Here is a 24075-nt window from a genome sequence, read left to right as displayed (position 1 = left end):
TTCAGCACAGAAGTTCTCCCACTGCAGACACAGCTGACTCTCATAGCCAGTTAGCCTGGAAGTCAATTCACCCCTAGTATTGCTTAACTACAACAATTAAGGCTTAACTACAACAAGACAACAATTAAGGCTTAACTACAACAAGACTGTGCACAAAGACCACAAGGGGGTGCACCAAGAAAGCATAAAAAATGCGGAGACAAAAAAACATGACAGAAATGGAGGATATAGAGCTAAAAAACGCACTTTTGAGGGCTTTCAATAATTTGCTAGAAACTGCCGATAAACTTGATGAGAGCCTCAAGAAATCTAATGAGACCCTCGATGTTGTGATAAAGAACCAACTAGAAATTAAGCATTCACTGACTGAAATAAAGAATATTATACAGACACCCAACAGCAGACCAGAGGAGCGCAAGAATCAAGTCAAAGATTTGAAATGCGAAGAAGCAAAAAACACCCAACCGGAAAAGCAAATGAAAAAAGAATCCGAAAATACGAAGATAGTGTAAGGAGCCTCTGGGACAGTTTCAAACGCTCCAACATCAGAATTATAGGGGTACCAGAAGATGAGAGAGAGCAAGATATTGAAAACCTATTTGAAGAAATAATGACAGAAAACTTCCCCCACCTGGTGAAAGAAATGGACTTACAGGTCCAAGAAGCGCAGAGAACCCCAAACAAAAGGAATCCAAAGAGGACCACACCAAGACACATCATAATTAAAATGCCAAGAGCAAAAGACAAAGAGAGAATCTTAAAAGCAGCAAGAGAAAGAGACTCAATTACCTACAAGGGAATACCCAATACGACTGTCAGCTGATTTCTCAACAGAAACTTTGCAGGCCAGAAGGGAGTGGCAAGAAATATTCAAAGTGATGAATACCAAGAACCTACAACCAAGAGTACTTTATCCAGCAAAGCTATCATTCAGAATTGAAGGTCAGATAAAGAGCTTCACAGATAAGGAAAAGCTAAAGGAGTTCACCACCACTAAACCAGTATTATACGAAATGCTGAAAGGTATCCTTTAAGAAGAGGAAGAAGAAGAAAAAGGTAAAGATACAAATTATGAATAACAAACATGCATCTATCAACAAGTGAATCTAAGAATCAAGTGAATAAATAATCTGATGTACAGAATGAACTGGTGATTATAATGAGTCAGGGACATAGAAAGGGAATGGACTGACTATTCTTGGTGGGGAAAGGGGTGTGGGAGATGCGGGAAGAGACTGGACAAAAATCGTGCACCTATGGATGAGGAGAGTGGGTGGGGAGTGAGGGCGGAGGGTGCGGCGGGAAATGGGAGGAGGGGAGTTAGGGGGGGAAAAAAAAGAGGAACAAATGTAATCTGAACAATAAAGATTTAACTAAAAAAAATATATATAGCATAGGGAATATAGTCAATAATATTGTAATAACTATGTGTGGTACTAAATGGGTACTAGATTTATCAGGGTGAACACTTCATAAATTATATAAATGTCTAATCACTAGGTTGTACACCTGAAACTAATACAATATTGTAATGTCAACTATAATTAAAAATAAAATTATTAAATAAAAAAAAACAAACAAAAAAAACAACTCATTCTAGCTCAGCCAGCGTGGCTCAGTGGTGGAGCCACTAGGCACCAAAGTTCATTTATTTTATTCATGAAGATATACTATAGCCTCACTAGCACTATCTCAATATGCTTAGTTTGTAAAAATTGTAAAATTTTTTACAATTTTTTTTAGTAAACTGTCTTATTTATTTATTAAATATATATTTAAATTGGTTCTTATAATTATTTTGCACCTTTAATCATTAAAGTAGGAAATAAAGGATTAAAAGAGTTAATTAAAAGAGCCTTTTATTAGAATAAAAGGGTTTTTATTCTAATGGGAATAGTAAGAGAAAAAATTAAGCATTTTTTTAAGTAAATTGTTTTATTTATTTATTAAATATATATTTTATTGATTTTTTTTGCAGAGAGGAAGAGAGAGGGATAGAGAGTTAGAAACATTGATGAGAGAGAAACATCAATTCAGCTGCCTCCTGCACACTCCCTACTACATGCCCTTGACCGGAATCGATTCTGGGACCCTTGGGTCCACAGGCCGACGCTTTATCCACTGAGCCAAACCGGTTAGGGCTAAGCATTTTTTAAAAGTAAAAATAATTTTAAGAATTAATGAAAATCAACATGACTTACTCTTTAATATCACGAAGCTGATCAACATCTTGTGATCTTGTAAAATCTGGATCATGGGCTAGCAGATGAATCATGTATGGAACTACATATTCAGGCAACAGTGATAATAATTTCTCTAAAATGAAAACATTATTATTAACAACAGTAATGGTAGCTTTTATAAAATCCCTCTACTTCAGTTTCTATTCCCCCCTCAGTTATTCTACATTAAAGGCAACATAAAACCCAATACTAAAATATTTTATTTCTATTTTAAAGGTTATAAAACCAAAAGAATAAATTAGATGATATAGAGCAGGGGTGGGCAACCCCTGGCACGTGTGCCAAACATGGCATGCCAGTAACTTTTGCTGGCACGTGAAACCCTCTCTTATAATCTTCCATTTACAATTTTTTTCTTAATATCGACTTTATTTTTCAGATAAATTCAGTGTAGGTGCATCTTAGATAAATAAATAATTTAACTCTCCCTGCCTTCCTAGATCCGACCAGTGTTTTGGTTTCATCCACATACGCTTGTGAATCTTTGTTCTCAGTGATGAATTTTGTTAAGTCTCGTTATAGGAGTAGCCTGACGGATGAAAGTAGTAGCTCGTGCATATCTCTGAAGGTCACGAAATATAAACCTGATGTAAAATCTCTGTCATCAGTGATGCAGCAGCAAAAGTCCCACTGATAATATCAGAGTCATAAAGTTTTCTGTTGGACTATCAGTGTACATGTATACATTAAAAAAATAAATGTATTTTTGATCATCATATACTGTGTTTTTGTTGCTCAAATGAATTTTATTATTTCTTCAAGGTTCTTCACATACGTACACCTTAAGAGATATCAAGCAGGCGTAACATGTTCTCAAAAAATTAGGGTTGGCACGCAGAAGAATTTTGAGTCAGAGATTTTGCTGGTTTTGGCACACACTCACAAAAAGGTTGCCCACCCCTGATATAGAGGGTCCCTGGCAAAGCTAGAATAATTCTTTACTCACTGACATTTGAGCAAAGTGTTCTAATTGAGCCATACTGCTGACCCCATAAGAAAAATGCAGTTTCCTCAAACAGTATCATGCACTATAGAGGACTCAGAAACCAGAACTTTAGATTGTAGGTACATCATAATTGCAAAGAGAGCATTCTATAAAAATCCCAGTGTTATTATAAATTACAATAGAAATATATAAACTACTCCCCTCAATGACATATTGACAGGATATGCTTGCACACTAGAAACTTTCCCGGTGACTTACCAGTAGCCATGGGGTTCTGCTTAATGTACTCCCTGCGTATACTGATATTTTTTAGTAAACACTGTCGTGCATGTGCTCTTCTCTCCTTCACAGGATCTTTGGCACATAAGGCAAAAATCGCCATATACTCCAATGGAAGAAGTAACTTCACAAGAGCCTTATGCAGTTTCTGAGCAAATATCTGCCTTACTTGGTAGCACTCATCCTACAGCACAAAACCGAAAATACTTAAATACAATCTCTTTTATACACATATCCACACAGTAAATGGATCTATATCCATAGAATACTTTCTATGTATTTAACTTTGAAGGCTAAGTAACTGACAAAAATAAGATGGTTACTTACATTAATAACAAGTGCACAGAGCTGAAACTGTTCTGGGGTTATAATTTCATGGTAACAAGGTTCCTGAGCAAGCTTCATTATGGCACTACCAGCAGCTAATCGCAAGCGAGACATATCAGATTTACTATAAACAAAAAAGAAATAAACATTTCCTATAACCATTATCATTCATAAAAATACTTTGATCCCTTTTTTGAGTATTAAGTATTCAGCACAATTTATGCTTAAAATGACAATGTACAAATATGGGAAAGCTACTTTGAGTCCTTGAACTCAATATAGATAAAAAGGCTCGAATCACTGTGACTATCTGATAATATATTCATGTGCTTTCACTTTTAGTTATGGTCTAGCTTAGATTCTCCACACAGCCAATAAACTTTGCTCATGATCACAACCACACTAACTGCAGCTCTCGGAAGAACATTGGGAACTATACTTCTCATTTTAAGAGGAATACATGTTCACTGTAGAAAATCTGATTTAAAAAACCACCAAATTAAAATCACCTATTATTTAAAATATATTTCCAACAATTTTTAAATGCACATGCTTGTATACACACGTTTAATAGAATTCTATCTTAAGCCTATTGTCTGATGAAATGAAGGGCTAGAAATTAGGAAATGATTTGTACCAGAAAAGGGCAGGTATCAGACAAATATCTAAAAGGAAAGGATACCACCCTCGCCGGCATGGCTCAGAGGTTAGAACATTGGCCTGAGCACCGAAGGGTCGAGGGTCTGATTCCTGGTCAAGGGCACGTATTTGGGTCTGCAGGTTTAATCCCTGGCCGGTCAGGTGCATGTGAGAGGCAACTAATCGATGTGTCTTTCACATCGATGTTTCTCTCTCTTTTTCCCTCAGTCCCTTTCACTTTCTCTAAAAATCATTGGGCCCTACACAGTCTGGCTCAGTGGATAGAGCGTCGGGCCTGAGGACTGACGGGTCCCAGGTTCGATTCTGGTCAAGGGCACATTCCTGGGTTGCAGGCTAGATCCCTAGTAGGGGGTGTGCAGGAGACAGCTGATCAATGATCCTCTCTCATCATTGATGTTTTTGTCTCTCTCTCTCTCTCCCTTCCTCTCTGAAATTAAGAAAAAAAAAATCATTGGAAAAAAAATCTTCGGGTGAGGATTAACAACAAAATTTAAAGGAAAGGATATGGAGATGAGAACCAGTCTATCTTGGGTACCGATCTCCAAGGAGATTTTCTTTTGCACCATCAGTTTTAAAAGGGAAACTGGGAGGTCCATACACTCTCACCCAGTGGACTTTTTATCACCTAAATCAGGGGTGGGGAACGTCTGGCCTGCAGGCCGTATAAGGCCTGCAAAATCATTTGGTCTGGCCCTGCCAAGGTATTAGGTGTGAGTTCATGAAATGTTTGACCAAATATAGCAGGCTAATTTTTATTTTATTTTAAATATATATATTTTATTGATTTTTTACAGAGAGGAGGGGAGAGAGATAGTTAGAAACATCGATCAGCTGCCTCCTGCACATCTCCTACTGGGGATGTGCCCGCAACCCAGGTACATGCCCTTGACCGGAATCGAACCTGGGACCTTTCAGTCCACAGGCCGACGCTCTATCCACTGAGCCAAACCGGTTTCGGCAAGCAGGCTAATTTTTAAATTGATAATTTTGTATTGCTTGTGAATGATGCTATAAATATCTAATTGCCCTTGGCAGAAAAAGGTTCCCTACTCCCGATCCTAAATAGTAAAAAGTGACACTGAATGGGATGAAAGGACGATCTTCTCACTTCAACTTCTATGCGAAACATAGCATGGCTTTGAAGACTGTTAGGAAATGTGAAAATCTGGTCAGAATTCATAAGGGACTATTCTTTAGCGTAGCAGTCGCCAACCTTCCGGACCTCACAGACCACCAGTTGGCGACCGCTAGTTTAGCATACAAGAAGAGAAAGCATGGCACTCTTGGGTAACAGGACTGTCAAAGTGAGCACTGGTAACAACGAGGGACCCTTAATTGGCTTCTGAGGCAGCAAGAGAAACACTTCACAGGCTTGATCTCATTTAATTTTCATTCCATAAGATGAGGAAATTCAGGCTTAGAAAAGTGATTTAAGTTCATAGTTAGTAAACAGATTATATAATTGTATTAAGTTTCTGATTCTACAGCCCAAGTTATACCATAGGTATGTAATATCAAATTATAATCTACCTAATATTGCATGATATATGTGTTCTATAATTAACCACTCCCCTATTTTTTTGTGATAATAAAAAATGGTGGAAAGAGCATGATTCTTTTACTATTTCATGAGCGTAAAAATAGAGTCAAAGGATAACATTTTTAAGAATCTAGACAAAAAATGCCAAACTGTCCTGACAAGACTGTGCCAATATATATTTACTGGAATAATGAGGGAATCCATTTCCCTGATCCCATGGAACTACTGCTTTAAAAAATATATATAGCCCTAACTGGTTTGGCTCAGTGGATAGAGCGTCGGCCTGTGAACTGAGGGGTCCCAGGTTCGATTCCAGTCAGGGCATGCATGTACCTTGGTTGCGGGCACATCCCCAGTGGGGAGTGTGCAGGAGGCAGCTGAATCAATGTTTCTCTCTCATCGATGTTTCTAACTCTCTATCCCTCTCCCTTTCTCTAAAAAACAAACAAACAAACAAAAACAAACAAACAAACAAAAAACCAATAAAATATATTAAAAAAAATAAAAAAAAAATAAAAAAATTTATTTTTGCCCAGCTGGCATGGCTCAGCAGTTGAGCGTTGACCTATAGGTCACGGTTTGATTTGGGTCAGGGCACAGCCAGGGTTGCAGGCTTGATCTCCAGTAGGGGGCATGCAGGAGGCAGCTAATCAATGATAATTCACTCTCATATTGATGTTTCTCTCTCTCTCTCCCTCTCTGAAATCAATAAAATAGAAATTAAAACAAATATATAAAATATATACTTTTGCTGATCTAATAGACAAGATGCATCACTTAGGTTTAAATTGTATTTAGTGATGTTAAACATTTTTTAAAAAACATTTTTATTGATTTCAGAGAGGAAGGGAGAGGGAGAGACAGAAACATCAATGATGAGAGAGAATCATTGATCGGCTGCCTTCTGCACACCCCCTATTGGGGATCAAGCCCGAAACCCAGGCATGTACCCTTGACCGGAATCGAACCCGGAACCCTCCAGTCCGCAGGCTGAGGCTCTATCCACTGAGCCAAATCGGCTAGGGCATGTTAGACATTTTTAAAGGTAAACTGATACATAGTCTTCTGGGGATCCTGCCTATTTATCATTGATTTGTAAAAGCTCCTTTTATTAAGCCTTTGCCATGCACTACACATAGTTTCCCTAAATTTAAAACTTATTATTCCTAACTCAGCTCTAATCTTCAATCTGTTCATACAAAGCTGCCCTTGGCTTATTCTATGATAAAAATAATTTTTTCATGATTTTCTTCAGTTTATCAAAACATTCAGCATCTCTACTGTAAGTGCTCATTTCCTATCTCTTCCACCAGAATGCATATTCCTTGGAGGGAGAGATTTTTGTACGTTTAAAAAGCATAGCAGTACCTGATATGAGAGTGCTCAATAAATACTATATGAATAAATGAATAATAAAATCTGTCCTCTAACACCAGTTTTAAAGTAGGATGCATCACCAGTAGAATTCTTTAGTTATTTCTGTTAGTGCTTTCGAAATGTAGTATATCAAGAATTTGAAATAAGCTAGGATCATAAAAACTTTGGGTTTTATTTTCATCTTAGAAAGAACAGAAAGTAGAGATGGTAATTTCACAGATTTGAAAAGCAAAAATGTGTAGAAATGAAAACATTTATTTTGCATTTGCAGGACCTTGTAGTCTTCTGCAATCCACTAGACCAGCCGTGGGCAAACTACCGGCCCATTTGAAATGAATAAAACTAAAAAAAAAAAAAAGACCGTACCCTTTTATGTAATGATGTTTTCTTTGAATTTATATTAGTTCACACAAACACTCCATCCATGCTTTTGTTCCGGCCCTCCGGTCCAGTTTAAGAACCCATTGTGGCCCTCGAGTCAAAAAGTTTGCCCACCCCTGCACTAGACAGTGGTTGGCAAACTGTGGCTTGCGAGCCACATGTGGCTCTTTGGCCCCTTGAGTGTGGCTCTTCCACAAAATACCGACTTCTGTACATAGGCCACGAAGTTTCAATCGCACTGTACATGCGCGCCTGCACGTGGTATTTTGTGGAAGAGCCACACTCAAGGGGCCAAAGAGCCCCATGTGGCTCGCGAGCTGCAGTTTGCCGATCACTGCACTAGGAGGCTGCAAGTCGTCTTTTTTTGGAATCTACACTGAAATTTTTATTCCTTTCATGTTACCAAGTCACTCCACTTTTTAAATCTCTATACTATACAAGGTAAGTTCCTTAAAGGAAAGAACTGAATCTTACCTGTTTTTGCTGCAATGTTTTTCATAGTGTTTTGTTTGCAAAGAGTAGTATTCAACAGATAATTGATGTTGAAACAAATGCTGATGCTAACTGTAACATTACTACAGTGATAGTGACTAAAAATGTATTGGGAAGAGTTTAGTCTTTAGGAGTGAAGATAAATATAGCATCACTATTGAGATGTAAAACTCAAGTGAGTACATGAAAATTGATTCCAAAGTACATGGCGCAATTACAATATTCAATATTAATTAAGTAAATAATTCCTATGTAAGCTCTACCAACATTGAGCTAAAAAAATTAAAAACGAAAAAAATCTCACCTGATCCTCTTCTGCTCTGTCAGGTCACCCTCACTAACCAACATCGCTGATAATAACCGAAGAGTTGAATTGGCAGATTTAGACTGGTTGTTTTTCATACCCAACAGCCACCTTACCAGAAGTTTAATTGCCTGTACCTATAAAATATTAACATGCTAAAAAAAGAAAGCAACCTAAAATACCATTTAATGGAAGATTAATTTAAGTTAATTAGATAAGTGAGAATACTTAATTGCCAGCAGACATATTTTATTAAACAAGTCTGCAGAATAATAACAATAACAATAAGGACTAATATTTATTCCATTTAATCTGCCACCAGGCACTTTTCCTAGGGCTGTAAATGTATTAACTTATTTAATCTCCAAGCAACTCTATGAGGGAAGGATTATTTCCACAGTAAAGACAACTGAGACATTATCATGACAGATAACTTGCCCAAGGTGTGGCTCCTGAATGCACGCCTTTCACACCCTAACACTTGCCCAGTGTTTTAAAAGTATGTGAAAATATATTGTTTAAAATAACTATTTAAACTATGCCAATTATAGTGATTAAAAATAACTATAACTATTTAGATAGACTAATATTCTTTGTAGTACTGAAAAACTATTTTGATGAAACCATCAAATCTAATTCAGTCTCATTTAACATTCTGGTGAAAATAAACAACCAACACTAGGAGATCCCATTTGTGGTCATAATTACTTGGAAGCTTATACTCAAAAGACTGCTACCAATATATGTGAAAGCACTAGCTAAAGGATCTAGGTGTTATTTAATATAATTACTGACAACCTGGAAAAAGGAACTGATGGAATATATAATGACTCTGAAGTTACACAAGGTGAAACAGATTATCAAGGAAAATGATAATGAAGAATTCTTGTTTTAAAACCCAACACTACCACTTTAAAATTAGTGTTATGAGGTACAATTTACACCTACTGAAAGTTACCAATTTGATGACAGCCATCTGTTTTTGCCAAGTTAATATTAATATGCTTGTAGGTAGGTAGATAGTGGTGGTGAGGCTAGATCTGAGATCTAGATTTTGAGCATCAACATTCTGCAGTCACTTGAGTAAAACAGCCTCACTGAAAATGTTTTAGCGGCAGGAAGGTCTACATAAGATGCAGACATATTATCTATATATAAATAACTCAGTGAAAACTATGGTTTCTTTGAAAAACACACAACTTTTGATTTAAAAATAAAGCAACTCATTTGAAATTGATTCTTAACTATTAGGTTAAAAAAAGGTTATCTATGAATGTTTATTATTTCAACATAAAAGTTATCAAGACCTGCACAAATTTACCTTTGCTAGTACTTCTGGGGAAACCTCTTCATCTGGAGACCACAATTTTCCATTCTTCTCACCTGTTGACTATAGTCAATTGAATAAATTTAATTTTTAGAAAAAATTTTAAAGTTTTTCTCATTAAGTTTTTCATGCTGAACAATGTAGCGCTATAGGAAAGTCATCAAGAATAGCTTAGGCCCTAACCGGTTTGGCTCAGTGGATAGAGCATCGGCCTGTGGACTCAAGGGTCCCAGGTTCGATTCTGGTCAAGGGCGTGTACATTGGTTGCGGGCACATACCCAGTAGGCAGCTGATCGATGTTTCTCTCTCATCGATGTTTCTAACTCTCTATCCCTCTCCCTTCCTCTCTGTAAAAAAATCAATAAGATATATTAAAAAAAAAAGAATAGCTTAGAAAAGAACAAAGTTGAAGAACTCAAACTTCCTTATTTTGAAGCTTACTAGAGATCTATAGTAATCAAGATAGTGTGATTGGTACTGACATAAATACAGGCATTTAGACCAATGAAATGAAAGAGAAACCAGAAAACCCTCATATATATATATATATATATATATATATATATATATATATATATATATATATATATAAAACTGATTTTTTAAAATCAATTATTAAAGAAAGAAGAGTCTCTTCAACAAATGGCACTAGATATCCACAGGCAAAAGAATAAAGGGTAACTGTTACCATATATCATATAAAATATGAACTTGAAACAGCTCAAGAAGATAGAGGGAAATCTTTATGATCTTGGATTTAGCAAATATCTGACAAAGTTAATATTCAGGTTATATAAAGAATTCTTATAACTCAACAACGAAGACAAACAACTCAATTAAAGGTGGGCAAAGGATTTTGACTATCCAAAGAAAATATATAAATGGCCAACAAGCACATGAAAAAAAATCCTCATCATCATTAGTCTTTAGGGAAACATAAATCAAAACCACAAGATAATGCTTCTTGTATACCTATTATAAAAAAACACCCAGGAAAGAATAGTGTTGCAAAGATGTATTGGAACTGGAAGCCTTGTGCATTGCTGGTGGGAATATAGAGCTGCTGTGGGAAACAGTTAGGTGATCCCTCAAAAAGTTTAACATAGAATGACTATATGACTCAGGAATTCCACTCCTAGGTATATACCCCAAAGATCTGAAAACAGGGACTCAAATGTTCATATCAGCATTATTCATATAATCAAAAGGTAGAAAAAAAATCCAAGTGTTTATCAACAGATGAATAAACAATATGTAGGCTACACACACAATGGATTATTATTCTAGCATAAAATGAAGTTCTGACACATACTACAATATAACACAACCTTGAAAGCATTATACTCAATGAAATAAGCCAGACACAAAAGGACAAATACTGTATGATAAGAGGTATGTAGAAAAGGCAAATGTATAGAGTCAGCAAGTAGAACAGAGTTTACCAGGGGTTGGAAGCAATGGGAAGTCATTGGTTAGTGAATACAGTTTCCATCTGAGATGATAAGTTCTGGAAGTATATAGTAGTGATGGTTACATAACAATGTGGGTGCGTATTTTAGCTGGTAGTTTGGGCCATTTCGGAAGAGTTACTTGGCTTTCCTGAGTATCTCCCATGTACTGGTATACAGGAGGTATATATATGTTATTAAACTTGTTTGTTTTTTAAAATGAATCAAAACAAAAACATCCAACAAAAAGAATAAGAATGTGGGTGAATACAGCATAGATAAACTGTACACTTAATGGTAAAAATGGCAAGTTTATTTTATGTATATTTTACCACACAAAAAAGAGCCATTTTAAATTAGGATCCATCAACAATTAAGTCATCATCTAAGAGGTGCCTTAAATTTCACATTTGTTGCCAGCCACATCTAGCAACAGTTCAAAAAACAGCACAAAAATGTGGAATAGGAATGCGACTTTGGCCATGCTCTTCCATCCTTGTCTATTACATCCAAATGGGGGAAGGGAAAAGAGAGAGTGCACTGCCAAGTATCTTTCTATCTAAGCTCAAATACTGAGGACGTGAAGACCACTGGACCATGTGGAAGTCAGCACTGAACTGAAAGGCACCCACAATGATCCAGCAGGTAAGACTGGTTTGTCTTTATTAAATAACTCTTTAGCCCTGGCCGGTTAGCTCAGTTGGTTAGAGTCTCGTCCTCATATGCCAAGGTTGTGGGTTTGATCCTGGTCAGGGCACATACAAAAAGCAACCAATAAGTGTATAAATAAGTAGAGCAACAAATCGATGTTACTCTCTTTCTCTCCCCCTTTTCCTCTAGCTCTAAAATCAATTAAATAACTTTTAAATTTAGGTCCATTTAATAAAATAGAGATTTTTAAAAAATTTATTTATTGTCTAAAGTTTTACATATGTCTCCTTTTTACATATGGATTTTTTTCTACCGTTTGATTATATGAATAATGCTGATATGTACATTTGAGTCCCTGTTTTCAGATCTTTGGGGTATATACCTAGGAGTGGAATTCCTGAGTCATATAGTCATTCTATGTTATTGATCCCCACCACCACTAGAGATTCTTAATCAGAGGTGTGTTTGGACTCCAACTGAGAGCTAATAAATTAGCATGTGCGTGTGTGCGCGCGCAAGCAATTCATTACACACACAATTCATTAACTAAAATAGAATACATAAATCTAGGGCCAAAGAGCAATGTAATTATATTTCAAAATGCTAGTCAAATACAATTCCACTTAGATTTTTAACAATGCTTGATAAAACAAAATTCTGGCATTCAAATAAATTGTCCTTTGACTTATATTTTTTACATCATAATTTATCCATCTCATGTTCGCATTTTTTTCTTTCTTTTTAAAAAAATTATTAAGGAAGGGAGAGGGAGAGAGAGATAGAGATAGAAACATCAATGATGAGAGAGAACCATTGATCAGCTCCCTCCTGCACGCCACCCACTGGGGGTAGGGTCCACAACATGGGCGTGTGGCCCTTGACCAGAATCAAACCTGGGACCCTTCAGTCCTCAGGCCGACGCTCTATCCGCTGAGCCAAACCAGCTAGGGCTCATTTTTTCTTTCTTAAATGTTAATATCTAGTAATAGCTAAACAGAAGTCAGAATGTCATTAGGAAACTAAGTAAACAAATAAGGAGGGAAAGCATACAATAATTTTAAAAGAATTATATATAAAGAAGCAGAAATGTGATAATGATGTAGATAGATAAGTCTTAATTTCATGATTCTAAATTTAATTAAATGAGAAACTTACCCTGTCATTCATTAGCAGATCTTTCACAATAAAATTTGCTACTACAGATTTCATTGGAGAAGCAAATTGATCTGGTGCTAACATAGAAATGTGGCCCAATGAAACTAATGGAGTTATAAGTTGTTCTGGTACATCAGCATTCAGACTCCTACTGAGTGGCTATAAAAATAAAACAGTCAAAATTACCAGTTTGTTTTGTAAACAGCTAGACATTCTACGGAAGAGTAAATGTTCCCAAATCCTCCTGAATTTATCATGCTCAAACAAATCTGTTCTAATGATATGATCAAAAGTAACTTCAGCCATATCAGACACTTGACTCTTATTTCACCTACTAAAATTTAACAATGTGGGAACATTTTAAACAACCTTTCTAGTAATGGAATCAGGCCAAGAATCATACATAAGAAAAGGCCAACAGGACTAATTTTCAGGTAGGGGTGTCAGGTACTTTTAACTTGGTGGTTCAAAGTCATCTAACTAATACTTTTTGAGGATTAAATGGATCACTGACCCAATTAAGTAAAATGTCCTAACAAAAACATACAAAACACCCTTCCATATGTAGTATTTAAATATATAATCTGATCTAAAGGCTGGCAATATATTGCTGAATAAACAGAGAGAGTCCCTGCTCCTATGGAATTTATAGTCTAGGGTGGGATAAAAAAACAACAAAAAATTCCTTAAAAACAAAAATAAAAAACCCCACAACAAACAAAAAACCTACCTTCACAGACAATAAAAATCAACATAAAGACACCCTACATATTATATATACCTCAAAAATCTGTGCAAGCTGGACTTCTTTATTTGTGAATATGGCATGTATACAGTGAACAGCCTGTTTTGCTTGGTGTGGAGTACCTCTCTTTGCTTTCTGATGTAAAATAGGAATTAAAGTCCTGTAAAAAATAATATCATAGTTAAAAAAAACAAAAGTCCATAAACTACAGGTAGTTCTTTTGGTTACCTATGTTCTCTTCCATAATTATTTGGATGTATGCTGATAGAAAAGTCTCTCTTAAAAACTATCAGATTTATAAAAAGATCTAAAGTTCCTTCTCAGTTTCCAAGTATGATTCAAGAAATACAAGTAGCAAAAGACCAAGTTTTATTAAAAAGCTGAAATTATTATACCAGTGAAAGAAAGTATGCAAGGACATAGACATCTATACACTGAGTGGCCAGATTATTATGACTGGCCAGATTATTATGACCACCCCATCAGTACTTTGTTGGACCACCTTTTGTCTTCAATACTGTGGCGATTCTTCTTGGCATTGACTCCATGAGATACTGAAAGGTGATGCGAGGAATCTGACACCATGCCTGATGAATAGCACTGCCCAGTTCTGTGAGATTTGATGGTTGTGGAACCAGCTGCCTGATGGCTCTTTTAACTTCATCCCACAAATGCTCAATTGGATTGAGATCTGGTGATTGTGGGGGCCACCTAAGCAAGGTAAAATTTCCCTCATGTTCTTGAAACCACTCCTGCACAATACAAGCACCGTGGCATGGCGCATTGTCTTGTTGGAAGAAGCCATCTCCATTGGGATACGCCATCATCATGATAGGATGAACTTGATCAGCAACTATACTTAGGTATGTTGTGCTATTCAGATGTTTATAATGATCTGGCCCTCTAGCAACTTCAGCGCAAAATTATAGCTAATTTGCCTACAAACGTCAGGTGGTCATAATAATCTGGCCACTCAGTGTATATTGGTAGAAGAGTAATAGAAACATCTAACAATGATTGAGTACTTGATGCCAATTACGATTCTAAGTATTTTTACGTGGTTTAATCCTCAAATCACTCAAAGAGGATTAATTATTACAGTCAATAAACAGATGAAGAAAAACAGTGCACAAAAATATTAGTTAAGCTTCTTAAGGTAACAGAGTTAGGAAATGGTAGAGTTGGGATTTGAAGATAAGCATTTCTGCTCCAAAATCCCTATACTTAACCTCCATACTGACAATGAAGAACAAAATTAAAAAATCTTTCTATAGGACAATGTGGAAATACATATTAGTCTTAAAGTATTAAATGTTGATGATATGGGAAACAAGTGTAATGAAGAAAGAAGCATGTTTGTATCAACTTATAAAAAATAGACATACACATCAAGTAGATAGACAAAACATTTCATTAAAAATGTTAATAGTGACTTATTCTTTATATTTTTTTAAGTTTGAGCATATATATATATATATATATATATATATATATATAAATATATATATATTTATATATATATATTTATATATATATATAAATAAAGTATTTATTTATATATATATATAAATAAAGTATTTTTCTAATTAGAAAATCTATAAGGAAAAATAAAAGGGAAGATACTTGTCATAATTAAATGTAATGCAATTATCCTCTTGTATAGATTATAAGGTCAGTGGTATTAAATGCAGTGCTGACAAAGGGTCCTCTTATGGTAATGGGAGGCTAGACTCAATGTCATGCACCTCAACAACAACAAAATGGGAACATAGGCTAGTCACTGTAGGTCTGATTTGATCCGAATATGCCATGCTTCTCTCCATGCAGGTTTGGAACAGGGATTTCCATGCCCCAAAAACCTCTTTGATAGAGTACTGCTTAAGTCTTTTCTTTCACAAAATAATTTACCAGAGTAACAATTCCTGTAAATAATACAAGTAACAAAGGAAGATGTGTTGTTTCAATTGTTGTTAAATGCATTATTAATTCTTCTTAGCCTCATGAAGTGATGATACATAAGTCAACTTTAACCTTTCTTCGTTGCTTTCCTAGTGTGCTACAATTCTATGATGCATCTGGGTTGTTATTTAGGTCTATAGGGTTGTGCTTCTCTGTTTTTCAGTGATTCTCTCCTTCCTTCCCCATTAGTCTTTTAGAAAAAAAGGTTTTATTTCTTGTGTCCAAAATATACAGAGATTTTCCTACTTTCAGGAAATGCATGAGAAACTTTATTCTACAGCTGATATTTGGCTCTTGCTCTATTTTCTTCAATGTTTTTTTTTCTATAATATACAAATATAAAGAGTATTATCTCTAGACTATAAACTCCTTGAGAGCAGGAACTGACTGTGGTAATTCTTTCAGATTAGCCAGTACAGCACTGACAATGAAGAAAAGGTACAATAAATATTTAATTATTTCTCAAATTTAACCATAAGTTCACAAATTTAATACAAACTTTAGGAGTCATGAGGCTTCTTGTTCTATGATTACTCTCTAAGAAAAACTGGTTTGATTTGGATATACCCCAAACTATCTGCATATACTCTGAACATGTGATTCAACAGCTATAAGCTATAATTCTTCCAAAATTTATCTCCTAAATTTTATGTCCAAATATAGTCTCAGCACAATTCTGATCATAAGAAACCTCTTTAAGATGCCAAAATGAACAAAATGTATGTCATTCTTATGAGAAGGGATCAAAACAATAAAAAGCACCTCTGTCAACAACCATGCAACTAAGAAATATTTTATTAAGCTCACTCCTTGATTATCCCATTCTGTGGTGGGTTATGAGGGTAGGAGCTTTTTAATTTATAACCAGTTGGAAAGAAAAAGGTGAACATACATAGGTTAGAAAAATATATTAACCACAAATTCTAAATTCTGTGATAACTCTTGATCATTAATATTACTATTTTAAAATCATATTGTAATAAACAAAGTTTCAGTTTCTTCCTCTACCTATATTCTAAAGGTAGGGGAGAAATGAGGCAGAGAAAAGATAAAACAAAGAATACAGAGAAGTAGCTTTGAAATACAAGTTGTCTTTCCTCTCTCCTGTCTTCCTATGTGAAAGGGAAACAAAGATCCTATGGCTCCCACACTTAGAAGCCTCTTGTGTTTACTACAAGAAAAAATATACTCACGATCGTATCTGGGGTAGGTCTGTTTCTATTTTGTGGCCTGTATTTCTAAAAATTTGTATAGCAGCTTCTGCTACTTTGTCATCTTCCATTCGGAGGCACTGTAACAGGGACTCATAGGTCTCTGCAGAGTGGAACGAGGTAGGATGTGTGAAAGACAGAACCTGGAGGAACAGATATAGCTTTAGAAGTACAGACAATGGTTTTAATCCATTACAAGAAGATAACTATAAATATGATTTAAAATATGGGCTTCACAAGCTGGCTACACAGAATTATGATTTATATCTAGTAGTTAGGCATGGCTAATAAGAAATTGACAGAAATACTGTGAAGTAGATTCCTTAAGACAGCTGATATCTGGCCCTTGCCTAATTTTCTTCTTATCTGAGAGTCTATTCTGATACTGGAAATGCAGAAAATGTGGCTCCTCATTCATAGTGTATGATGTTATGATATAAACAAAATGCTAACCAAGAGCTTTATTTCATGGCAAAAGATACTCTACAAGGAAATATTTTAAGTGAAATCCATCACAAAAAGTTCACTCATCATAACTATAAACAAAAGACATTATTGATAATTTTTTAAAGAATTTTCCCATTAAAAAAATTTTTTTTTTATTAATTTCAGACAGGAAGGAAGAGGGAGAGATAGAAACATCGGTCATGAGAGAGAATCATTGATTGGCTGCCTCCTGCACGTTCCCCACGGGGTATTGAGCCTCCAACCTGGGCATGTGCCATTCACCAGAATCGAACCTGGGACCCTTTAGTCCACAGGTCAACCCTCTATCCACTGAGCCAAACCAGCTAGGGCCGTGGTCGGCAAACCGCGGCTCGTGAGCCACATGCGGCTCTTTGGCCCCTTGAGCGTGGCTCTTCCACAAAATACTACATGCGCACGTACAGTGTGATTGAAACTTCGTGGCCCATGCACAGAAGTCGGTATTTTGTGGAAGTACCACACTCAAGGGGCCAAAGAGCCGCATGTGGCTCGCGAGCTGCGGTTTGCTGACCACTGGGTTAGGGCAATTATTGATAACTTTTAATCGTGACTACAAAAATATAATTATTCCCTATTTATTATGACCTAAGTTCCAGCCTATCCTTAAGGAATTTACAGCAAGTTAGACATAACATGTCTACAAAGTTACATGTTATTGAAGCAATTTAGTTAGCATAATACTGGAAATAAGAGTTAAAGTTGAGAGGCAGGGAGATGGGGAAATGGATTATATAGTCTTCAGTAACTTATACAATAATCATTTATTTAATGGGCAATAGAGTGGAGAGATTGTCTCATTTGGTGAGATTTACAGTGATATTTAGTTGAGGTTTTAATAACTCATAGAAAAATGGAGAATCAAATTTGAAAAACCAAATCAAACAATCTATGTTCTAACGTCTCTGGTTTGTCTCTTCTCTCTTAATTTGTATGTTATCTTTGGGCATCCTCCCACGTACGGAAAGGTTGTTGGTTTGATTCCTGGTCAGGGCACATGCCTAGGTTGTGGGCTTGATCCCTGGTAGGGGGTGTGTAGGAGGCAGCTAAGTGATATTTTGCTCTCACCTTGATGTTTTTCTCTCTCTCCTTTCCCCTCTCTCTCTAAAAAATCAATGTAAAAAAGTTTAAAAAAATGTCTATCTTAAAGATGATTTTACTCTTAAAACTATTTTAAAAATATAACCCTATTATTAAAAGTATAATTAAAATAATTCTCATGAAGCATCATATCAATTCTTTCCATGATATATTTAAGACGATTCCAATACCACCCACCCTCTCTTCTTTCTTTTTTAATCCTCACCCAAGGATCTTTTTCTACTTATTTTCAGGGAGAGTGGAAGAAGAGAGGGAAAGAGAAAAACATCGATGTGAGAGAAACACACCAATTGGTTGCCTCCTGCACAAACCCCAACCAGGGCCTGGGCCAGGGAGGAGCCCTTGACCAGAATCGAACCCGGGACTCTTTGGTCCACAGGCCGACACTCCCTCCACTGAACCAAACTGGCTAAGGCACAATGCTCTTTTCTAATGTCAATTGATTGCACTGGTTTGCATCTTCTCCCTTAGTTTACATGTTGTAGTGGTCTAAATGTTTCATTGACTTCAATTTCTTCTCTTTACTCCATCCAATAAAAGCTCTATCAAATGTTGATACCATATTAAAAACAAGGTTAAAAAGTCCTGATAAGCCTGACCGGCGTGGCTCAGTGGTTGAGCATCAACCTATGAACCAGGAGGTCATGGTTCGATTCCCGCCAGGGCACATGCCCAAGTTGTGGGCTCGAACCCCAGTGTGTGGTGTGCAGAAGGCAGCCGATCAATGATGATTCTCTCTCATCACTGAGGTTTCTATCTCTCTCTCCCTCTCCCTTCCTTTCTGAAATCAATAAAAATAATTTTTTTTAAAAAAAAAGGAAAGAAAAAAGCCCTGATAATATCTTTCTGCCCCAAAGGCACTTCACAATCTGGAACCAACCTCGTCTCGCATTACGCCCCAAAACAATCCTTTTCTCTAGTCAGGCTAGATTCCTAATGATCCCTAAAATATGCCAAGAATTATTCTCTTTGATGATGTTTGTCTCCTAGATTAAGTCCTATCTTTTCTATTAAGTCTTGCCTGACCTTACTAATTGGCTCAATTCTCTGAATATTTTGACATCTATTACAATAACCAATAGTTTAAAAATTCCCTGATCAGACAAACGTTGTCATATAATATTCTCATGAGCAATCCTACTACTTCAGATGCAGGTTCTTTAAAAGGTACTAGATCATTTAACATATACTGTTACAAGCACAGCAGACATGCAAATGATCTATTGATGGGTTGCCTCCTGCATGCACCCTGACCAGGGCCAGGGATTGAGCCTGCAACCAAGGTATGTCTCCTTGACCAGAATTGAAACTGTGGCCCTTCAGTCCGCAGACCAATGCTCTAACCCAGGGGTCCTCAAACTTTTTAAACAGGGGGCCAGTTCACTGTCCCTCAGACTGTTGGAGGGCCGGACTATAGTTAAAAAAAAAACTATGAACAAATTCCTATGCACACTGCACATATCTTATTTTGAAGTAAAAAAACAGAATGGGAGCAAATACAACATTTGTATTTGCATGTGGCCCGCGGGCCGTAGTTTGAGGACCCGGGCTCTAACCAATGAGGCTAGGGCTCAAAAATGTTATTTTATAATGTAAAATAATTACATTATTATAAATGTAAAAACGTATTTTTATAAAATATGATCGCTACAAAAAGTTTAAATCTTTTGAATAGTTTCCAATGAAATAAGGCCTAACTCTTGCATATCCTTAACAAAATTCAAGTTTTGATTCCTTGTGGAATCTAATGAACAACCGATGAACAAAATGGAACCAGAGCATGGATACATGGAACAGACAGGAGAGAGCCAGAGGGGAGGGGTGGGGATGGAGGTGACTGGATAAAGAAGTTGAAGGGATTAGCTAAGGAACATATACATGCATATCCCATGGACATGGAAAAATAGTGTGAAGGTGAAAAGAGGGGGAGATAGGTAGAGGTGGGCAAAGGGGGAGGAGGGAATCTGTAATAATGTCAACATGAAAAGTTTTTAATAAAACAAGTGATTACTAAACTGCTGGAGACAAAACTGTTTCAAAAATACCTTAAGAAGTTCAAGTCCTGAACGAATAGCTGTATCTGGACTTACACCCTCCTCTTCATCATCTGCTGTCCCCTCTATTGATTTGTTCATCAGTTTTACCAGTGCACTATTAATACAAGAAAATCTAAATTAGTAACACCATAGTATACAGCTTATCAACTAGAAAAATAATTAGTGCAAGGGAAAAGTATTCACAAAAGTACAACAGGAAATCCTTGGAAACAACTGAAAAGTATGAAACTATGGGAACAGTTAATAAAAAAACAGCTATCAATTATGCCAGGCTCCTTACTTTTGTTTTGTTTTGTTAATCCTCACCTGAGGATATTTTTTCCCCATTGATTTTCAGAGAGTGGAAAGGGAGGGTGAGAGACAGAGAGATAGAAACATCAATGTGAGAGAGACACATTGATTGGTTGCCTTCCACATGCACCCTGGGCTAGGGATCAAGTCTGCAAACGAGGTACCTGCCCTTGACTGGAACTGAACCTGTGACCCTTCAGTCCACAGGCCAACGCTCTAACCACTAAGCAAAACCAGTCAGGGCCAGGCTCCTTACTTTTTATATGTTATCGCTAAATCTCACAATCATCCAAAGGAGATATTACACCCATACTAAAGTAAAAAATAAATTAAAAACTCAGATAAATTAGAGGGCTTTTTCCAAAAGCCACAAAGCAGTATTAACAGGTTTTGAAACCAGACCAGTATGATGGTAATCTAGTGCTCTTTTCAAAACATTATTCTGTTTTCACATACCTCAAGTGAACAGTGATGTAATACATACTAAAGAATATTATGTAATCATTAAAATGGTTAAAAAACCCTAAAGATAACCCTAGTCGACTGGCTCAGTTGGTTGGAGTATTGTCCCGTATACCAAATGGTTGTGGGTTTCTCAGTCAGGGTGAATACAGGAGGCAAACGATTGATGCTTCCCACCCGTCTCCCCAAATCCCCCTTTTCTCAAAATCAGTAAAAATATAACCTCGGTGAGGATTAAAAAATAGAGTCTCTGTCCCCAAGTTCTGTTCTCCCATAAACTTCTAAAGACTTCTTTGTTGTTGTTGTTTATTTTATCTGCTTAAACATACAGAAGTTACAGATGTTTATATAGTAAAATCTGTGATTCTTTGGCTTTTGGTGTTATAAGATTTCATTCTTTAAATTAAAAAAAGAAAACTCAAAGATTGATTGATTGATAGTCTATATATTTAAATTTTCTTCTCTGTTCTTATGTCCTAGGTTTTCTTTAATGAGCACATATAAACTAAAAATAAACACAGGAACTGTTAAAAAATAAAAAAACATTGAAGTAAGCCAAAAACTGGAAAATAAACAGGCCATTCTTTCATGCTTCTATTAGAAAGGTATACAGGGAATATTTTCAGGTCTACTTAGAAACCAAAAATTTAAATTCACAACACTGTAGTTTTAGATTATATTTTATTTTTGAGTAAATATATTTCCTAGCTTACCTTATGGCTTCGGAATCAATATGCACAGGTGCAATTCTTTCCAACAGAAATTTGACCATCTCTAAAAAAGGATTTGTTGGCTGTTTAGGATTTGCAAGTTTCCGAGCTATTTCTCTCTAAAAAGCAAAGAGTTTTACCATAAGTATGATTCACTTTCATGTTTTTCAAAATAAATATGATTATATGCATCAAAAGCATTTAAAGATTCAAAACCAGCAGAACACACACACACACACACACACACTCTTCTGCTTTAGACTCTGATTGAAATTATGCACTCCTTAGGCAATCACTGCAAAATCTGGACTGTGGAGAACAAAACAGAAATAATATGGTGTGATTTATGCCTTTGTCTCATATTTCTCCCATAAAATTTTTGATGCTTTACTTTTGAAAAAACAAAACAATGTACACTTTCATGGATAAGTTTCTTGGTTTATTTCATAATTTGACAGAATAATGTGTTTTAGGTCAATCATTTGTTTTTTTAAAAAAGAGATTCATAAGTGTATAAATATTTTTATAAAGATCTTCATTTTTGGATAAACAGAGCTGAGTCGAAGATGGTGGCATTACATCAAATAGAAACTACAAAGAAAAGACATTGCTGTAAATGTCTAAAGAATATAGCAATTAATGATTATAGGGACTGAACCACCTAGAGACAAGGTCGAAGTTACAATATGCTGGGCACTGGATAAAGAAATTTACTCTAATGACAAGGCTTTTAATTGAGTATCTGAGGAGTAAATGTAAATTTTAGCCGAGAAGATAAACACATTAAGTGCGTTCAAACTATAAAGTAGTAACTCTATTTATAAGCTTATTCTAAATGTAAAGCTCTTTTAAGATTATAGTTGACATACAGTAATATATTAGATTCAGGTGTACAACACAGTGATTTGACATTTATATACCTTAAGAAATGATAGCATGAATCTAGTAATCATCTGTCTCTGTAGTTATTGTGATATTATTGACTGCATTCCCTATGATATACTTTACATCCACACGACTTACAAGTTTTTACCTCATAATTCCCTTTACCTTTTTGCTCATCTGCCCACCATCCCAACTTTGTGGCAACTATCAGTTTCTTCTCTGTATCTATGAGTCTATTTTGTTTTGTTTGTTCATTTGTTTAGTTTTTTATATTCTGCATATAAGTGAAACAATACAGGCTTGTCTTTTTCTTACTTATTCCACTTAGCATAGTACCCTCTAGGTCAGTGATGGTGAACCTTTTGAGCTCGGCGTGTCAGCATTTTGAAAAACCCTAACTTAACTCTGGTGCCATGTCACATATAGAAATTTTTTGATATTTGCAACCATAGTAAAACAAAGACTTATATTTTTGATATTTATTTTATATATTTAAATGCCATTTAACAAAGAAAAATCAACCAAAAAAAAATAAGTTCGCGTGTCACCTGACACACGTGTCATCTCTACCCGTGTCATCTGACACGTGTGTCATAGGTTCACCATCATTGCTCTAGGTCCATTCATGTTGTTGCAAAGGGCAAGATTTCATTCTTTTTCATGACTGAGTAATAGTCCAGTGTGTGTACAACTTTCTTTATCCATTCATCTATCAATGGACACCTAGGTTGCTTCCATATCATGGCTATATAAAATATATCCATGTATATAAACAATAATACTAGAAATAATTATTGGTCTTTTTAGATCCACGTAGATACCCTGTATCCCCCGACTGAATAAAAAAATACCTACTCCATGCTCTCAAACAACTTTGTAAACATATATTATAGTTCTTATACCTTATTACATATTTAAATAATTATCCCATCCTTATTTTTTCTAGAACAAAGTTAGACACAAAATATTTAAATTTTTATTTCTTTTTTTCATCTATTAAGGATTGGTCCCATACACAGTGGTTGTTATCTATGTCTAATA

The 24075-nt window shown here is 35.8% G+C and overlaps 1 protein-coding gene across 20 annotated transcripts in view; it reads right to left on the bottom strand.

Annotated features, from left to right (window-relative positions):
• PDS5A (PDS5 cohesin associated factor A) overlaps window positions 1-24075 on the bottom strand; it is a 102642-nt gene that overhangs the window by 16740 nt on the left and 61827 nt on the right. For 10 of the 20 annotated variants that reach the window (XR_002829193.1, XR_002829192.1, XM_006088492.3 and 7 more), the window contains 10 exons: window positions 22153-22268; window positions 20675-20780; window positions 17028-17188; window positions 13912-14035; window positions 13131-13289; window positions 9871-9939; window positions 8550-8686; window positions 3796-3919; window positions 3448-3652; window positions 2202-2316 (listed from right to left, as the gene is read on the bottom strand). Coding sequence is in view for 14 of the 20 variants with exons in the window: in XM_006088492.3 (XP_006088554.1) it covers window positions 2202-2316; window positions 3448-3652; window positions 3796-3919; window positions 8550-8686; window positions 9871-9939; window positions 13131-13289; window positions 13912-14035; window positions 17028-17188; window positions 20675-20780; window positions 22153-22268 (1316 nt within the window). In the remaining 6 variants the exon portion in view is untranslated. Of the gene's footprint in view, window positions 1-2201; window positions 2317-3447; window positions 3653-3794; window positions 3920-8549; window positions 8723-9524; window positions 9674-9870; window positions 9940-13130; window positions 13290-13911; window positions 14036-17027; window positions 17189-20674; window positions 20781-22152; window positions 22269-24075 lie in introns of those variants that run through there. The other 10 variants (XR_002829195.1, XR_002829194.1, XR_002829197.1 and 7 more) reach the window with 9 other exon arrangements.

The sequence above is a fragment of the Myotis lucifugus genome, unplaced genomic scaffold (assembly GCF_000147115.1).
Source record: "Myotis lucifugus unplaced genomic scaffold, Myoluc2.0 scaffold_48, whole genome shotgun sequence".
Classification (NCBI taxonomy): domain Eukaryota; kingdom Metazoa; phylum Chordata; class Mammalia; order Chiroptera; family Vespertilionidae; genus Myotis; species Myotis lucifugus.
Note: the sequence above shows the minus strand (reverse complement) of the source record. Positions and strands in the feature narration are given on the sequence as shown.